Source organism: Equus caballus, chromosome 11, assembly GCF_041296265.1.
Source record: "Equus caballus isolate H_3958 breed thoroughbred chromosome 11, TB-T2T, whole genome shotgun sequence".
Lineage (NCBI taxonomy): Eukaryota > Metazoa > Chordata > Mammalia > Perissodactyla > Equidae > Equus > Equus caballus.
Window position 1 is genome coordinate 3,854,602 of NC_091694.1, and position 18,572 is coordinate 3,873,173.

An 18,572-nucleotide genomic window follows, 5' to 3' on the forward strand; every position below is an offset into this window, starting at 1 on the left:
CCCACTCCGGGCTCCGGGCTTCGGGCTTGGGGTTTGCAGTTTGCAGGGCTGAGCTTGGCTCCTCCTCAGGGGCTTGGCGGAGAAAGTGCAGAGCAGCAGTTCCCTCCACAAAGCCGCACTGTTCTCAGCAAATCCTCCCAGGATCGGGATGCATTTTTTTCAAATGATTCAGCAGCACGTGAATGGGAAGGGCTGAGCCCAAGGCTTCGGGAACCATGACCAAGGCCTCTGGCATGAGATCCCGCTGGGCCCACAGGGAGGAGGGAGGAGGGAGGAAGGGTGGCGGGGCTTGAGTCGGGGGTCCTGGGGTGGAGGAGGGCAGCTTGGAGGCTGGGCACCAGTGCTGTAGCTTCTCCCTGCACAGCTCAAGCTCTCGGAGATGTTGTTTTCTTCATGCTCCCAAGGGGAGCCACAGCGAATGGACAGGAAACAGAGATGGGAGAGCTGGTCTCCATGGAGACGGGGCATCCAGCGGACAACAGCTCACGTGTATGTGCTCGAGTCTTGAACAGCACTGGGCAGGGCTGGCAAATCCCCAGGGACCAGGCTCATGGGCGGCACGGCCCAGGGTGGGGGCTGCGCCCCATCGGTCTCCCTGCCCCGCCCTGAGCCTCCCACAGAACACATCTGCTCTGAGCAGTTGTCATTCCAGGCATTTCTAACCCTGGCCTGAGTCACACTGGCCAAGTCTTGCCCTCTCCCTGGACAGCCCCAGCCCTGCCCTAGAGCTAGGGACATCTCTTGGCTCCTGGGGATGGGGAGGTTTGGAGGGACCTGAGGGCGTGTCTCGTCTCTCACAGCTGCCGCAGGGACAGAAGCAGCCCTTGTTTCCCTCCCAGCACTACAGGGCTGTTTTTAATTACTAAATGACAGCCCCCACCTTTTTTTTTCTCATTTCCGTAAAAGGAGCGAACTTGGAGGAGTCTGCTCCACTACCGACTGAAAGAGGCCAGGCGCTGAGGCCAGGGAAGGCAGAGCTGAGGGTTTGGGAAGAGCCCCCACGACCTTGTCCACCCAGGGGCACCTTGGAAGGTGGAGGTTGGGCGGACAGTGAGGCCAAAGGGGCAGGCGGGGCTGGGCACGCCCACAGACATCCAGGCGCCGAGCCAGTGCTGATACCATGCATTCTTTGTGACATCTCCCAGGTTGCTCAACCGCACCTCGTTCCCACGTGCAGCTCTGTAGGGAGGGGCGTGGCCTCCATACCTGCGGCGTCAGAGCGAGTCTGCAGTCGTCCGTGTGAGCACGATCCCCTTTCTAGACCACCATCTGCCCGCACCTGCCCCTCCAGCTGGTGAGGTCGGCGCACCTGCTAAAGAAGCAGATGCAGTCCCATTGGAGAGATTCATAACCGTCTTTATCCTGCCCCCCAAAGCCCACTGAGATGGTTTAGTTCCGTGCAAGCCCTTAGGGATCCCGCAGGCAGGGCCCTGAAAAATAGCATCTTGTTGCAGCTTTCCTGGGTCAGAGCCATAGGCTATGTCGGGTGTTGACGTGGGTATAGACACATGCTGGGCATGTCTCAGGGGTAGACACAGGAAGTTGGGCACCCCCTTACTTTCCTGACTCTGACCTTGAGGGTTAATGGGTGGCTGGGATGGAGGCACTCTGGGTCCACCCTCATCCCGGGCTTTGGACAAGTTCATCAAAACCCAAAGGTCAGGGGGCCTTGGCCAGGTCGACCAGCCATCTGGTATCACTGAGTCCACTTGAAAGGGACAAGAAGCTCTCATCCCAAGTGGCAGCCGCAGGCTGTAGTTGCAGGCATTAGCGAGCACTTTGCTAAGATCTGTGATGTGTGGGTGTAAATGTCTAAACTCGGGCGCCCCCTTTTTTGGAGAGCATAGACAAAAGCTGGAACCCTATGGCCCTCACCAAGTGCCCCAGGGGGCAAGTGCCCCTGGAGAGCCCGTCACTCCTTGCCCGGCCTGCAGTAGGTGGGGGCTGGCTTTCCTCTGAAATGATTGGTATGTAATTCTACCTGGAGACGAGGAAATGGACCTATGACCCGTGGAGGACGTTTGCCGCTCAGCTGCAGCCACTCCCTCTGCATCTAAGAAATGTCCTTCTCTGCCGCCAGCCCCTGTAACCGCTCGTAGCCACCTGCAGCAGCTGCTGCTGCTCTCACACCAATGCCCATGGTGCTCCCATTGCAGTCACAGCAGTACAGCAGCCCCACCCACTCTTTTTTTTTTTTTTTTTCCTTTGCCAATCTTCCTTTATTTTGTATAGGTCTGCACCTGGGATCCAAACCTGCGAACCCTAGGCCACTGAAGCAGAGCACGCGAACTTAACCTCTATGCCACTGGGCCGGCCCCTCACCCACTCTTGATTGGGGCCAGTAGGGTCTTTGGCAAATGTGCTAGCGGGTCGAAGCCCCTCACTTTCCCTCTCCCCAGAGAATGGCATTGGGACTTGTGCCCCCAATTGGCTGAACTACTGGGTGTTTTCCATAGGGCCCTGAGCCAGATGCAAGAGCAGAGTGGCACTGTCTCTGCTATTGCCCGTCCCCCCCGGGTGCCCCTCCCAAGCCCGAGCTGGAAGATGCAGTAGGTGGGCTGGGCTGGGAGGGGACAGTGGCCTCTGCTGACACTGCCACTGCCAGCTACCCCTGCCCGTCTGAGTCAGTGCACACGTAAGGCTCAGATGATCCAGGGCTGGATTTTGACCTTGTACTTAGATGGATGTTTTTCTGCATCCTGGAGATTCCCGCACCTCTTCCTGGCAGATGGGTGATTTTTTTCCTAAGCCAGAAGCTCTGCTCAGCAGGCGCTGGGGGCTCGGGACTTAGAGTGTGTTGCGGGCATTGGGATGAGGCCGTGAATATCTCAAAGTCACATTTCACGATCCACAGACTTACCTGTGCTCCGGAGTTGGAGCCCATGCCCGGGCAGAGTGGGCCCAATGGGGAAGGTCCTATAGGATGTATTCATATACAGTCACGCGTCACGTGAGGACAGGGATATGTTCTGAGAAATGTGTCATTAGGTGATTTCCTTGTCGTGTGAATGTCACAGAGTGGACTTGCACAAACCTAGATGGTACAGCCTGCTACACACCTAGGCTGTGTGGTACTCATCTTAGGGCACCACCATTGTATATGCGGTCCCTCATTGACTGAAACGTCATGATGTGGCCCATGAGTGTATATGGCATATGGGATTCCTCAGAGGGGCAGTTGGACCCATGACAAGGTAATAAAGATAATTCAATGAGTGTGAGATAAATGAACGTCTCAGAGGCAGTTCTCTGTCGGGGTCTGGCTCTCCCGGGTACGTGCATGAACACAGTAGGGCTCAGAAGATGTTGGTTAGGTGTGAGAGGGGACTTGAACCTCGGCCTGGGCTGATGGAGCATGTTGCACCTCGACGCTGGCCCAGGCCACGTCGTGTGCTGGGGACACCTAGAGTTTCCCGAAAGCCCCCTCAGTGTCCCCTCCCCCCAGGATAGCAGCGGGACAGTCTGGCCTCCACTGGCTTTCCCTGGGTGGTTGTCAGCCCTCCCAGTCTGAACGCAGCCTGTGTTCTTTGGATCATTGTCCGCGACCTTGTCTTTCCACCCGCTGAGTTCTTTTCCATCCCAAATCTGGCTGGGTGTCCTAGGGATTGTTTTTGCAGGCTCCTCGCAGGGGGAAGTGACATCATGTGGTGTCCGCAGCCCGAGGGGTGGGGGCGGGGACTCTGTGGTTGCGTGTGCTTTGAATTAAAGTCCACGGTTGTGCATTCCAGTAGCCAACATCTGGCGGTGAATGCATCAGCCAGTGTATCACCCTTGATCTCAAACCCAGATGTTGTGTTAACGGCAGAAGGGAAAGAAGGAAAAACAATCTGAGCAGCCTGGGGAGAGGCCATCACTTTTGGGCGCAAAGCAGTTAGAACAAGAATCTTTATAACGACTCTCCCTCCTGCCTCTGCCTCTGGCTCCTGCTGCTAGGGGCAGGGTGGTGGAGCAGAGTGGCCCGCTCCTGGCGGGGATGGAACAGGACTGGGCTGAGGCCCCACCCCAGGGCCAAACAGCAGGCCCAGCACAGAGTAGGTGTTCAATAAACGTGTGCGTACCGGGATTTTAGTTTCTTCCCAGATTCTTTGGGTCTCTTTGCTTTTCCCCAGCCCTCTTGTTTCACTGGCTGGCGACTCAGAGAGGGCCACCCCTCCCTTGGAGTGGCCTCCATTCTGCAGCTCAGGGTGATGCCCATCGCCTTGGGTGCAGGAAGCGCGTTCCTGGAGAGCTCTCCCTGCCTCCTCCCTCCCCACCACTGGCAGCTGGAAACAGTGTGCTTCCGTTTTCCTGTCCCTCCTGTGTCTTTGAGCCCAGGTTGGATGCTTCTTGAGAGCAAGGGCTGCGGCTGAAGATGCTTGCACACTTGACTCCTCTCTCCCTTTGGGCAACAGGAGGGGGATCCGTGCTTTTGGGGTTTGCACTTGAAAGGCAGCCCAACCCCGAGCTCCGAGTTTGGCGTGTAAGACAGTCCCCACTCTGGCCAGGTGCCGGGGCAGAAGGCTGAGGGTCTGAACATCTGCCTCCAGAGCTGGCTGGATCTGCTGTGATGCCGCCCCAGCCCGCCCTCTTGTGCAGCCCATCGTCCTGTTTCCCCCCAGGTCTCCTGCCTTCGGCTTGCCTGTGGGATCCTCTCGCGGTGATGAGTTAATTTGCCAAAGCTTTGCGCACGCCCTCCTCCCGCAGAGTGCTGAGCCCAGGCGGTGACTGCCGCCCTGAGTGGGTCAGCGGTGTCGGTCCTCACATCTGAGTGGGCAGGTGTGTGCCCAGCATTTCTCCTTCATGCCCAGAGGGTGTTGATGTTTTGGGGAAGGTTTTCATAGACCTGGTGCTTCCCTGCCTCTCTTGATTCCCACTTTCTTTCCTTCCCATTATCTCTCATTTTGTAAAGTGGGGAAGAGCTTCCCTCCAGAATTCAGAGAGACCCCAAAGAATCTGAGTTCTTGTCCTGCATGGACGAGCCCAGTTGGAGATCCTCCCGGCCTCCTGGCCCCCTGGCCCCACTTCCCTGCAAGCCACTGGCGGCCTTGGTGCCAGTTACTGTTCTGATCTGAACCCCACAAGTCCAGCCTGGACCCTGGATTCAACCAGTGTCTTCTTTCCGGACAGTTTTAAAAAGGACAGCGTGTGGTCTGTAGTCCCAGAGCAAAGCAGACGCATCGGGAAGCTGCCGCAGACCCAGGTTCTAGGGTCCACGCTGACCAGGACGGGAGCTGTGGACCGAGCAGTGACGGGGTGCAGCGCTCCAGCCCCATCCCTCGGGGCTGGGCAAGTTTGCGCCGTGCTTCTCCGCGGCTGCCTTTCATCTGTCGGCCTGAACTAGACCTGGTGCATCAGGTGCCAGGCGCTGCATGTCGCATACGCCCCGGCTGTTAGTCCTTCCCACACCTGACAGTGTGCAGGTGCCGCTGGCGTATCTCCATTTTGAACGGGAGTGGCTGTGTCTCACCGAGGCCGGGGGACTTCCTGAGACCACAGTGGGTAGGGGGCTAAAGCAGGATGTAGCCCCCGGTCTGCCCCTTTCAAATGAGAACTCAGATGGCCTGGGAGCCTTAGGTGCTTTTGTAAGAGAAAAATGAGTGGACCTTAATGCGTGGAATGCAATGGAAGCTTCTGGAATCCTGTTTGGGAGTAGTTTCTGCTTATTTTCTGATGGCCAGTGGCGTGTTTATGGAGCGCCTGTTGTGCATTAAGCATTGTGCAGAGTCGTGGACCTCTGAAAAGCAGGTCCAGAAAGCATGCAGAATTGAGTGTGCCGTGGTAAAACCCAGCAGCGTTCCTCCTTCTAGAACTGTTGTCTGCTGTAGATGTTCCTGGTCCGTTCCATATCATGAGCTGAGGTCGATACTGCAGAAGAGCAGGCTTATGACAGGCTGATCTGGCATGTTTACTGCCTGGCGTAAACACCTCTGTGCAGCATTGCAATCAGGTGTAGATTAGGCAGGTAGTAAAGGGACCAAGTCAGTCCTCGTGTGGTGACCAGCCCAGGTGTCTCAGGTGCAGCCCAGTTCCATCTGGCAAACACTTAGCACCGACTGTCCTGTGGTTAGAATGTAGCCTCTGCCTGTTCGAGGCTCCCAGGGCCGTGCGCAAACAGGTGTCCAGGCATTTACGGCAGAATGGACGAGAGATGCAGAGTGTACCAAGCGCTATAGGAGGACAAGATTTCCCAGAGCAAGACGGGAAATGGTTATTTTAGCTGGGTCTTGAAGAATGAATAAAAGGTCTCCAGGCAGGGAGGAGAAGATGGCATTCGGGGCAGAAGGAACTTGCCTGTCTAGAGGTGGGGGCACTCCTGGCAGGTTCAGGTTCAGGGCAGGATCATGGACTGGCAGAACAGCAGAGCAGGGGCGGCTGAGGCAGCTGGAATAGCCACTGGCCGGCACCAGGTTGCAAAGGGTCTCCTCTTTTAGACGAGGGTAGCGGGCGGCCAAGGAGAATGTTTGAGCTAGAAGATGTGTGACTATAAGAAGACAGCTCGTGCTGGGGGGAAGATGGGTAACGGGTGGGAGGAGACACTGGAAACAGGTTGACCTGCTACCGAAGGTAAGGCCCTTTGTTCTGGGGTGGCCCAGCGGGTGGCATTTCCTAGATGTGGCTTTGCAGGTTGGGGCCTGGCTTAGCCTGGGAAACAGGAACCTGTGGCTTTGGCCAGTCATGACTCAGCTCCAACAGAAGGAGAAATAAGAAAGCTGTTTGGGCCTGGGTGGGGCGGTGGGGCTGTGGTGTGGGGCTCTGGTGCCAGGCTGGGATTCAGAGACATTCCTGGGGTCCAGGGGGATGGGCACCCATGGGAGATCCACATGCCTGGGCCTCCCTACTCTGTGGGAGAAGACAGCCCTGGCCAGGGCTCTCTAAGATTTGAGCTGTCCCTCGGTGTGGAGGTGGGAGCTCCTGTGGGCCTGGCGCTGTCTGCTCCTTTTTTCTCCATTTTGCTCCTGTTCACACTAACATGATGCTCACCCAGAGTGACCCTGCACAGCTGAGTTTGGGAGGGCAAAGCTTTTAAAGCCATTAAAAGAGGCCATGCCACCAGCTGATGAGTCTCAAAATGGCAAAAGGGAGGGCTGTGCCCGAGTGATGACGTGAACTGCTGATCTGTGCCTCGGGCAGGTCACGGGCTGGAGCCGAGTCCTGCTTAATTGCTAGTAGGGAGCCCTGTGGTGCATGGCCCTCGAGCAGCCTCGGGCTCCAGAGAACATTCTGGAACCTTCTCAGTGCGACCTCTTCCCCTCTCCTTCATCTTGCATCACCATCTGGGCTTGTCTTCCTTTCTGTTCGCCCTCCTCCCTCGGCATCTGTCCCTGAGGTTGGCCGCCCATGCCCTGGGGCGGTTCCTCACCCAATTTGCCACGCTTTCGGTTAAAGCACTGTGACCTTCCCCCTTGCACCCCCGAGAGAATGTGTGTTATTGCACTGAATCATCCACAGGACGTTGTCCAGGCACGCTTTTAGGACAGATTAGGAGGGCGTCAGGGTCAACCTTTTAGATCTAAGAGCCCCAAACCTAAATATGATGGGGCCTCTTTAAGGCGGGTAACTACCCTCTGCCTTCAGCCTGAAAGCCTGTTTGCCAGCAGGCCCTGGATGGAGGGCAGTGCTGGGCATCTCCCCATCCTCAGCCCCACGGTCAGGACGGCAGGCCGGTCCCGGTTCACTCCTCTGCTTCCCCAGCCACCAGTACGTACACACTGGAGCCGGGGGGGAAAGCCCCAAAGCAGTGCAGCTTGACACCAGCAGAGAGCTCTGTTCAAATCAGTGACTCCTCTGAAGCCCCGCATCCTGAGGGACTAGAGCACCTGCTCTGGGCCCGTCCGCAGAGGATTCCTGGGGAAGAATCCTGGAACTTGGAGGCGTCTCAGAGCTTTACTTCCTGGTCATCCCCTTCGGCCTGTGTGGGCTCTGTTGCCGCCGTGTGGGGGGCTGGATCGTGTTGCCCCTCGCCCCCTCCTCGGAGCCAGGACGGTCTCGCGGGGACGCTGCTCACCTCTGTGTGTTTGTTTTGCAGTGATCAGGGCCAAAGCGGTCAGTGAGAAGGAGGTGGACTCTGGGAACGACATCTACGGCAACCCCATCAAGCGGATTCAGTATGAGATCAAGCAGATAAAGGTAACAGTGGCTGTTGCTGGGCGGCTCCGTGGGGCAGAGCTGTGGGAGGGTTGGGAGCGGGGCTGGGTCCTCCAGAAGACAGACACCATGCGAAAGCATCCCGCTGTCTTGAGGTGCTGCTGGGTCCCTGGACGGGGGCCAGCCGTCCGTGGAGCAGACAGTAAGGGCGTCCCACCACAGGTCGATCCGATTTTCCTTAATGCATCCATGCCTGAAAAGTGGTGTGGGCAGGGTGTGTTCGCGTCAGCTAAGTTATTTCAGAAATGTGTTATCTTCCTTTCCGTGGGTAATGAACTGGTGGCATGGCCTCAGCGTTGTTACCAAGTTCCTCATAGCTTCTGTGGAATGTTCCATGAGCACCTGTCGGTGGCTGAGCTGTTGTGGGGTTCAAAGGCAGCAAGAACTTGGCCGTTGCCTCTGGGAGCCCTAATTCCCCCAAACTGTGGTGTGGGGTCTGCTCTTGACTGATTAGCTTTAAATTCTAAGAGGAAGAGGGATTTGGAGAAAGGAGGCTTTCTGTGGAGAGGCCTGGTGGGGGGCCACTTTCTGAAAGAGGGGAGCCAGGGAAGAGATGGAGATGGCAGGCAGCCTGGCCAGTGACGAGAAGGTGACTCGCCAGGTGGGAGAGTGACGGGCGGGCATCGGGGGCTGCAGACCGAGGGGGAGGTGGTGGAGTGTTCATCTGTTCAGAACGGTATTCATGTTAGGGGCGTGTGGTAAGGGGCCCACGTCTGAAAGGGACACGGAGGGAGCAAGGACATGGGGGAGGGAGGAAGGACAGGGCCAGCGTTGGCAGAAAGTTGTTGTTGACAATAACTAACTTGGTCTACAAGATAGAAGAAGATTCTAGGCTCCAGCTGGAGAGACAGCTGTGTCACATGGAAGTGTTGTAGCGGTCTGTATTTAATTTTGTTACAAAAATAAAAAGTAGTAGAAGATAAATGTTATCAGAAGGTCAGTGAAATGCCTGTTCATGGCCTCTGTGTCATTTAAGGGGCTGACCCAGTCTCCCTGTGCCGAAGTCTCTGTTTTTGAAGTGGGACAGAGAACCTCTCCGTTCTCACGACCTCATTAAGGGGTCAGGAAAAGGCAGGTGTTAACACCAAGGAAGCCTTTTAGCCCTTTGGTGAAAGAAGTCATTTAACCCAGCATGTTGTCACCATCAGCGTAAGCTTTCTTGGTGTGGGTGGGAGTGTAGCTCTTAGGAAGCTGGTTCATCATGACATTGTGGATGACGCTGTTCCATTTGGGTTTGTTTACTGGAACTCCAAAAAATCCCCACAATGCCGTTAATCTTGGTTTAACCATGGCAGGAGTCCTGTAGGGCTGGTGTGGAATGGCAGGGCCCAAGGGTGTCTACATTCGCACCCCCTGCTTGGCCTTCTTTGTCCTGTAGTCCTGGAGCATTTGGGGTTTCCCCTTTCCAGTCTCCACTGCCCCCAAAACCAGGGTGGAGGGCCGTGCTCAGTCCATATTCATCTCCCGTCGTGGGGCAGCAGCGACTCTGAGGCTTTCTCACTTCCTGCCAGGGCACTGGAACAACTCATCCATTCACCTGGGCAGCAGGTGTGTTCCCAAAAGGCTGTAAGGAAATGAGAAGTTGAGAAGGCAGATCCCCTAATTGCAGGCGTGCCTCTGCCCTGGTCCCTGTCAAGTAGCCAATGCTTGATTGAAATTCCTGGAAATAAACAAAGGTGCTGGTCCTCAGCGATGGGTCAGAATCACCTGAGATGTACAAGTCCCTCCCCGGAGATTCTGAAATGACTCCTTGGTGGTAGGAAGAGCAGATGTTGTCTGAGACAGTTCACGCCAGGGGACAGTGCTGTGTCCAGCCTGCTGACCGCCTCCACGCTGAGCCATGAGTGACTCCAGAGAATGGCTTTGCAGTGGGAACGGTCATCTCCTCATCTGTCTCACTGGTACATTTCTGTCCCCCTGTTCCGTGCTGGCCATGCCACAGTGCAGGTCGGGCCGTCCCGGGGTGTTCTGAGTGGGAACGGAGTCTGTGGCATGCAGCCCATCTCCGCTTACGTTTCCTCGTCCTCATCTTTCCAGATGTTCAAAGGACCTGACAAGGACATCGAGTTCATCTACACGGCTCCCTCCTCGGCCGTGTGCGGGGTCTCGCTGGACGTTGGAGGGAAGAAGGAGTACCTCATCGCAGGTGTGTCCGTGGGCGTGGCTGTGGGGTGTTCTGGAGATCGTCGGGGCGGGAGGCGGGGCGCAACCCAGACACCACGAGGGGGCTGCCGGGACGTCTGGGGCTTCCCTGCCTTCTCCTGTCAGAGAATTCCTAGTGAATTGTCACCTACCCGCCGGTGGCATTCTTCCTGGTTAGAACAGTGGGACCAGTGGGACTTGATGGGAAGAAATTAAGTAAGCCAGTATTCACGGGAAATTTGAGGTCGGGTGGAGACAAAGAGGTGAGAGTTTTTGCCTTTTGTTCCCGCAAGGGAGGCCTGGGCCGGATGCTGGCATGCTCAAGGCTGGGCAGGAGGCAGGGAAGGAGAGTTGCAACCTTGTTTTAAATCTATTGATATTATTACACACGCTGTGCACTCGGCTCCTTTCTTTGTTTATCATCTCTCTCTTTTGTATTGAGGCAAAATACATGTAACATAAAATTTACCATCTTAACCATTGTTAAGAGTACAGATCAGTGGCATTAAGTACATTCATGTTGTGCAACCATCACCCCCATCCGTCTCCAGAACTCTTTCATCTTCCCAAACTGAAACTCTGTCCCCATGAAACAGCTCCTTATCTGCCTCCTGCAGCCCCTGGAAACGACCATCCTACCTTCTGTCTCTGTGAACTTGCCTCCTCTAGGGACCTCACATAAGAGGAATCACACCGCATTTGTCCTTTTGTGACTGGCCTATTTCACTCAGCATACTGTCCTCGAGGTTTGTCCGGCTTGTAGGACGTGTCAGAATTTCCGTCCTTTTTGGGGCTGACTAATATTCCATTGTGTGGCTGTAGCACATTTTGTTTCCTGTTGCATTGTTTTTTGTATGCTTTATTCTTAAATAACATTATTTCCTTTTACTTTTTTCTGTTCCCTCCTCTGCCTGCCCAGCTAGGCTGCACCCGGGAGTCCAGAGTAGGGTTTCGCAACCTTGACACTACTGACATTTGGGACCAGATCGTCCTTGGTGCTGGGGGCTGTCCTATGCATTGTAGGATATGGAACTGCATCCCTGGCCTCTACCCACGAATTGCCATAACATCCACCCTGCAATTATGGGGTCTCCAGACATCACCAGATGTCCCCTGGGGGGCAGAATTGCCCCAAGTTGAGACTCACTGGTCACAGAAATGCTCTCTGTGCTGTCCAGTGTGGCAGCCACTAGCTCCTTGTGGCTGCTGAGCACTTAAGATGTGGCCGGTGTGACCGAGGACTGGAGCGCTAATGTTACTTCATTTCAATGGATATAAACGTCAATGTAAACAGCCGCATGTGGCCGGTGGCCACGGGACTGGCCAGTGCTGTCTCGGTCAGTTAAGGAACTTACTGTCCTTTTCTTAACTTAAGAAAAAAGAAGAGACAGGAGGACAGCTCCCCTAGACTGACATTATATTTTGTTCCACAGTCCAAATTTAATCTTGAAAATAAATTCTGAATCCAAATCTCCATGATTTGGGATATTTTCTTCTGTTTAGGTTATTTGTGCCTTTTTGCCCTTCCCTTGAGAATATTCAGAATCAACACATCTCTCGCGGGTGTCTGAGAGATGCCCGGCCCTGGTGCAGCGGGAGCTGCGGGGAGAGGCCCTGCTGTTAGGAAGCCGCACACAGTCCTGCTGCAGGGCGGGAGACGAAATTCGAGAAAATGAGACAGATTTTCTGTGCTGGGCATGTGAATATCGGGTGGATGTGTAGGAGAGGTGCAAAGAGGAGGAGACCCGAGCAGGTGCGAGGATCCAGAGGAAGGCGCTGACCGGGCCGTGTGCGGGAGGTCACTGCAGGAACGGGGATGCAGTGGGGAGTGACAGGGCGAGGAGGCTCCTGTAATCTCCTTGGAGAATGCCTCCCTCCCTTCCTCGAGACGCTCCTACCCGGCATCGGCTTCCTTGTTGCTACATCAAGACTTTTGTTCCTTTCCTGAGGGATAATGGGAGGTTTTTTTCTTCTTTTCTAGGCACTTCTGAACTTCCTAAGTGTCTTGTTATGAGCATCTATTATTCTTTAACAGTTTTATTGAGATAATTCACACACCATACAATTCACCCACTTAAAGTGTGTACTGCAGTAGTTTGGGTATATTCAGAGAGGTGTGCACCTGTCACCACAGCCAGAAAGAAACCTGGGCCCGTGTGCTAGCACCTTCCCGACCCCACTTCTCCCCCTGCCCACAGCTCTCAGCAGCCACTGCTCTACATTCTGGGTCTTGATCTCTCTGCTCCAGACCTTCGTATTAGTGGAATCATTGAATGTGTGGCCCTGTGTGTGTGGCTTCTTCACTCAGCATAATGTTTTTAAAGTCCATCCTGTTGTCACACGTGTCAGAACTTCACTCTTTTTATTTATTTATTTATTTATTTATTTATTTTTTGAGGAAGATTAGCCCTGAGCTAACTACTGCCAATCCTCCTCTTTTTTGCTGAGGAAGACTGGCCCTGAGCTAACATCCGTGCCCATCTTCCTCTACTTTATATGTGGGACGTCTACCACAGCATGGCTTTTGCCAAGCGGTGCCATGTCTGCACCCGGGATCTGAACCGGTGAACCCCAGGCCGCCAAGAAGCAGAACATGTGAACTTAACCGCTGTGCCATGGGGCCGGCCCCAGAACTTCACTCTTTTTATGGCTGAATAATTTTCTATCGAATGGATAGACTACACCTGTCTACCCACTCATTTCATGCACACTGGGGTTGTTTCTACCTTCTGCTGTTGGGAATAATGCTGCTGTGAAATCTGTGTACGGGTTTTTGCGTCAACGTGTGTTTTTAGTTTCTCTAGGGTAGCCACCCAAGAGTAGAATTTCGAGACGTACGGTGACCCTGTGTTTAGTCATTCGAGGAACTGCCACACTGTTTTCCAAAGCAGCCTCACCATTTCCCATTTGCAATATCTGCTATTATACGACAAGAAAAATAAAGTCAACTGGAGAGAGGGGTAAGGGGACAACATCACGATGCAGAGATCTTACAGCCCGGTTACGCCATCACGGTAACACAGGAGATGGGAGAGGCAGAGGGGCCGGCCAGGGGTGGAGGCCTGCTCCAGCGTGTGCCTGGAGGTGTGAAAGGAAACACGTTAGCACTGGCCGTGTCTGTTTTTTTCCTACTCTCCTGTATTTGCTAAATTTTACCAATTATGACATCTGTTACCTTTATGATCAGAAAAATCGAGAGAGAAGAGAAAGGAGACCAAACCTCCCGTGGTGCAGGGAACTTGTCACCCTGACAAATCGCCGGCCTCCAGCTTTCCGCGTCCTCTTTCTGTGCTGTCCGCGAGCCCTCCCACTCGGGCTCCCCACGCCGCCCTCTAGGGGCTGTCGGGCTAAACTGCAGAGCCGCAGAAGTGCTGTGAGGGAAGGACTGGGTTCCCTTAACCGGGGGCTCCTCAGGGGTAACGTGACCTTGGTCTGGGCCAGCGCCTGCTTCCGGACACACACAGCTGAATCCCTGCCCACACAGAGGCTCGCTCTGTCTCAGAGGTTTCTACAACCAGCCTCAGCATCTCCCTGTTAATAGAAATGGGAAGCGCCCTTGTCCTGGCACTGACCTTCTCCATTTAATCCTGGCAGCCCCCAGTGACCACGGTGCTACTATGATCCCCGTTTTACTGATGAGGAAAACTGAGGAATAGAGAGATGGAGCGGGGTGCCCCAGGTCCGGCGGTGTGTGCCTGAACCCACTTTCACAAGCCGATTGTTAAATTTCGGTTGGTATGTTAGCCTGAAATCAGACAGGATGGGGGCATGTACAGCATAGAAATCGGCAGATGCTACACACTGGAGCTTTTCCTCCCGGGAGAGCCAGCTGTTACACGTTTCTCAGCGCGCCTCTGCCTGGGTCACCCTGCGGGGAGGGGTGCAGCCAGAATTTGGCCCCTGGTCTTCCTGACTCTTGGGTCCATTACACTCTGCTGCTTCATGTGGTCTGGGTTTTAGAAGCCTCACGGCCCCAGCATCTAACCCAGTGGTCCACCAGCTGCACTGCTCAGTGGGATTCCATGTGGGAGTTTGTCAAAATCCTGACACCCAGATGGCACCCCAGACCAGTTCATGCATCCTCGCTGGGGTTGGCACCCAGGCATCGGCATTCTTAAAGCTCCCCAGGAGGGTCCAGTGTGCAGCTGGGCCTGCGCACCAGCGTCTAACCAGAACTTTCCTGCTCCCAGTCAAGGCTGAGGTTTCAGAGGCACCATGCAGCCGGTCAGCACACGCTCAAGAGGGCTGCGGCCAGCGGCTGAGGTTGGTCACCTCCCTGGCGAAGGGACTCTCTGGACATTACTTTTGCTTCCAGGGCCCTTTATGGTCAGTCAGACCTGCCTCCTGGCCTGATGTCCTGAGGACCTTGGCACGGCCCTCTGTTCCGTGAGATGGATGGTCCCAATCACAGCGCCCTGTAGCTGGGTCCTGGGGCGGGACAGCCCGGAGACGGGCCAGCTCTAGCCAGAACCCTGGCAGGCAGTGTCTCCAGTGTGGGTCCGGTTCTGTTCCTGTCCCACTTGCCCTGAAGGGTGGGAGGAAACCACAGGGCCGTGTAGAAGGTGTGGGTCCAGAGCAGGAGTCAGCGGCAGAGGGTGTACCACAGCTCCCGTTGTTTTGCTGGTGGTTGCTTTGCTGTCTTTCTTTTGGGGGATGTGGTTGGAGAATCTATTTTCCTCAGCCCCTGAAAGAGAGAGGCTCCTGCGTCCACCTGAAGCCTGTGAGTCAAATGCAGAAAGCCGAATAACTTCCCTGACTCTCTGTTGACATTGGTGTTTTCTCTCGTGCAGAAGCTCAGTCGCTCATACTTGCCATCAAAGGTTATTTAACATGTGACATGTATGTGTCCGGTGCTTTTCCTATACGCAGGCCCACTAAACTGTCCCCAATCTGAATGAGAAGATGGGCATACAGGTAACTGGGATGCACATTTATAGGCTCATATGGCTGAAACCAGCCGAATCATAGCCCCATGTGTAATAAAAATTAAAGACGGTGAAAGTACCTGCCCGTGGTACCTGTGTGCCTATCATCTTAGACTTCTGCACATTTAATATTGGAAGCAAGCAAGTGACCTGGGGCACATTTTCGTCTCCTTTCTGGCCATGGAGCATGAGATCCATAAAGGCACCTCCAGCAGTGGCTGTCTCACCCCGTTTCAGAGGCGCCGCCTCTCTCCTCCTGCTTCTTTCTCCGGCTCAGCGAGGCCGCTCCGGAACAAATCTGGTGTTTACTTCCTGAACCACAGAATCTAGATGTTGTTCTCCTGGAGCCAGGACGGGCCAACCAGAGTCACGGGGCACAGTGAACCACTCAGGCTGCTCTGGCTGCGGCCCCGTGAGTGACCACACGGCCGCCACGGCCCACCTCCTCTTGGGCTCATGACTCAGCTTCACATGTCGAGCTGGGCACCGTGAGGCACTTCTCTTGAGGAACTTGTACAGAATTGGCCCTGTAATTTTCTTCTACAGTCCTTTCCTCCAAAAGAAAAAATAAACATCCAACCCTCAGTTACAAATTTTAATTAATTCCTGTTTTTCAAGAAAGACTTTGCCTTTTTCCAAGGCAGACATAAGTAGAATGTTGTAACAGATGCTCACGTCATGCATGCCCAACCAAGTCTTAATTATCGCCTCTGAAAGGGGTCTCCCTTTAACATCCCAAGATGCCACCCCACTTATACATGACACCCCAAGTTCATGTTAGCTCAGTTACTAGGGCCAGTGAAAAGATGACAATTTGCATGTCATCTCCACGCCCTGCCTTTGCCTACTCCCGGCAGAAGCTTGAATTGGTGGTGAAAAGGTCAAAAGGGAAGACAGCAGAAAAAGACAGGTCATGAAGCAAATTGTTACAACAAATACCCATGTCCTCATCAGTAAGCTTTTGTTGAGCAATTGCTATGTGCAAGCAACTGTAGATAAAAAAGGATTAAGACCAACCCTTCCCCTTCATGCTTCTGATCTGGCTAAGGATCAAGGTTTATAAGAAAGACCAAGAACCATGTACAGTGGGATATGGATGCCAGAGAAGTGATGCAGTGGACATCGTTGTAGAGGTTTGGAAGGTGGAACCGGAGGGAGACTGTCCGTGATGAATGACCAGCTGGGCAGGGGAGGGGCTGTGGTCCCCCTGTACAGGGTAGTAAATGCCAGCAGAAGCCAGGATAGAAGAACGAGTTACTTGCCATCTGTCAGTTATGCTCCCTCCTTAGCTATTCTGAACACACAGGAAATGGCTACAGGACTAGGGAAAAAAGTCAAATATCTATTTTCAAAGTGTTTAAGGCTACCTGAACACTTACCTTTTTAGTTACTAGAATTCAGAATAAATTCTATAGTAGTAATCCTGCTCCTTGATCTTTTCTTCGTCTGGAGTGTCAGACAAGTCCAAACAGGTACAAGGCAAAATAGAGCTCCCAGAGGTGAGGGGAGCGGTCAGAACAGGTGTAAGAGCATAAGAATTCACATCCAGGGAGCGCTTCCCGCAGCCTGCCCTGCACAAGGGTGTCAGTTCATGCCTGCTTGCGACTGCAGACAAGCCGATCCCCCTGGCGACAGACACTAGTCATTTATTTGTGACGGGGATGCGGTCGGCAGGCTGGATTACGGCTTCACTGAGCTCTGTTTCCGTTAGGGATGCTGCACGGCCAGTGCTGTGCCTGAGATGGTCAGGTTGGATGCACTGAGGCTTTGTCAAGCGGAGCTGCTCGGGGGCAGCCCAAGGCCCCTGCCTGCCTCTCGGGGAATCGCCCATGGCCCTCTGCCAGGCTCTGGGGCTCCGCACTGGGCATTTGTCTTTCGTGACGAGGTGCTGTCAAAGCAGAAGGCACGAGGCTTGCAATGCCCTCCCCAGCCCTCGTTAGGCTCTGTCACTCACCAGAATGCACTTATTTGTCTTTCTCTCCCGCTCGGCTAGCGCCAGGGCCGTCGCCAGTGTGAGCTCTTCAGCAAAGGAAAGGAGCGCTGAGCGAGGAGCTTACGGGACGAGGGGGGAGCAGAACCTCCTCATCCCTGGGGGAGGGAATTAAGAGCAGATTTCTAGTTTTATAAAATTCCAGGTTTCTGCTCTTCATGATGGGAAAACCCAGAATTACAGGTTCCACATCAAAGGGAGGAAATGCCTGTGAATAAATATTTGGTGAAAAATAAAAGAGGAAACAGTCTGCATACGACGTGATCTTTTTTATGTGAATACATATGCATAAAAGAATATTGGAAGGAAATGCATCCAAATATTAGCTGTAGGTAATGAAAACAGGGAATTCTTTTAGTCTGCTCTTTCCTGCATCTTCCAAGTTTTCTCCGTGAGCATGCATTACTTCTATGCTCAGAATGAACAGTCCGTGGTGGATTAGTCAGCTTAGGCTGCTCTAACAAAATACCACTGGCCAGGGGCCTTAAACAACAGCAGTGTATTTCCTCACGGTTCTGGAGGCTGGACGTCCGAGATCAAGGTGTCGGCAGGGCTGGTTCCTCCGGAGGCCTCTGTTCTTGGCTTGCGGACAGCTGTCTTCCCCCTGTGTCTTCATGTGGTCTTTCCTCTGTGTGTGTGTGTGTCCTGATCTCCTCCTCTTATTAAGACACCAGTCCTCTTGGATTAGGACCCAGCCTACTGACCTCATTTTTAAGTTCGTCACCTCTTTAAAGACCCTCTCTCCTAACACAGTCATGCGTCCCTTAATGACTGGCTGAGAAATGCATTGTTAGGCAATGTCGTCATTGTGTGAATGTCATAGAGCACACTTACACAAGCCCAGATGGTACAGCCTACTCCACACCTAGGCTGTATGGTACTCATCTTATGGCACCACCGTCGTGTGTGTGGTTTGTCCTTCTGCGGCACGTGGCCGTACGGTCACATCCTGAGTCCTGGGGGTCAGGGCTTCAACGTAGGAACGGTGGAGGCGACACAGCTCAGCCCACAGCATGTGGTGGTGTTAGAACTAAACATCCACATGCCCGAGTCACATCCAGATGCGGGAGGTGGGCAGGAGAACTCGTAACTGACCCTGAGCCTTTGGTCCCTGCCTCTCCCCAGGAAAGGCCGAGGGGAACGGCAAGATGCACATCACTCTCTGTGACTTCATTGTGCCCTGGGACACCCTGAGCACCACCCAGAAGAAGAGCCTGAATCACAGGTACCAGATGGGCTGTGAATGCAAGGTAAGCCGGGACCACCTCCTTCTGGGCTTCAGCTCATCACCACCGCCTCCAGGTGGATGGCCAGGGTTTGATCTGGGGCTTTCCAGTGTCTCTCAATCCACGGGGTCCTTAGGACAGGGCTCTGAGGAGACGTGGCCTCCC

The 18,572-nt window shown here is 54.1% G+C and overlaps 1 protein-coding gene across 2 annotated transcripts in view; it reads left to right on the top strand.

The window, feature by feature from the left end:
* The window catches only part of TIMP2 (TIMP metallopeptidase inhibitor 2), a 49,723-nt gene that overhangs the window by 26,940 nt on the left and 4,211 nt on the right, over positions 1–18,572 (top strand). The window contains exons 1-4 of one of the 2 annotated variants that reach the window (XM_070225639.1): positions 6,706–7,677; positions 8,006–8,106; positions 10,162–10,270; positions 18,307–18,431. In XM_070225639.1, the coding sequence (XP_070081740.1) occupies position 7,677; positions 8,006–8,106; positions 10,162–10,270; positions 18,307–18,431 (336 nt within the window). In that variant the 5' untranslated portion in view covers positions 6,706–7,676. Of the gene's footprint in view, positions 1–6,705; positions 7,678–8,005; positions 8,107–10,161; positions 10,271–18,306; positions 18,432–18,572 lie in introns of those variants that run through there. The other variant, NM_001434661.1, reaches the window with a different exon arrangement.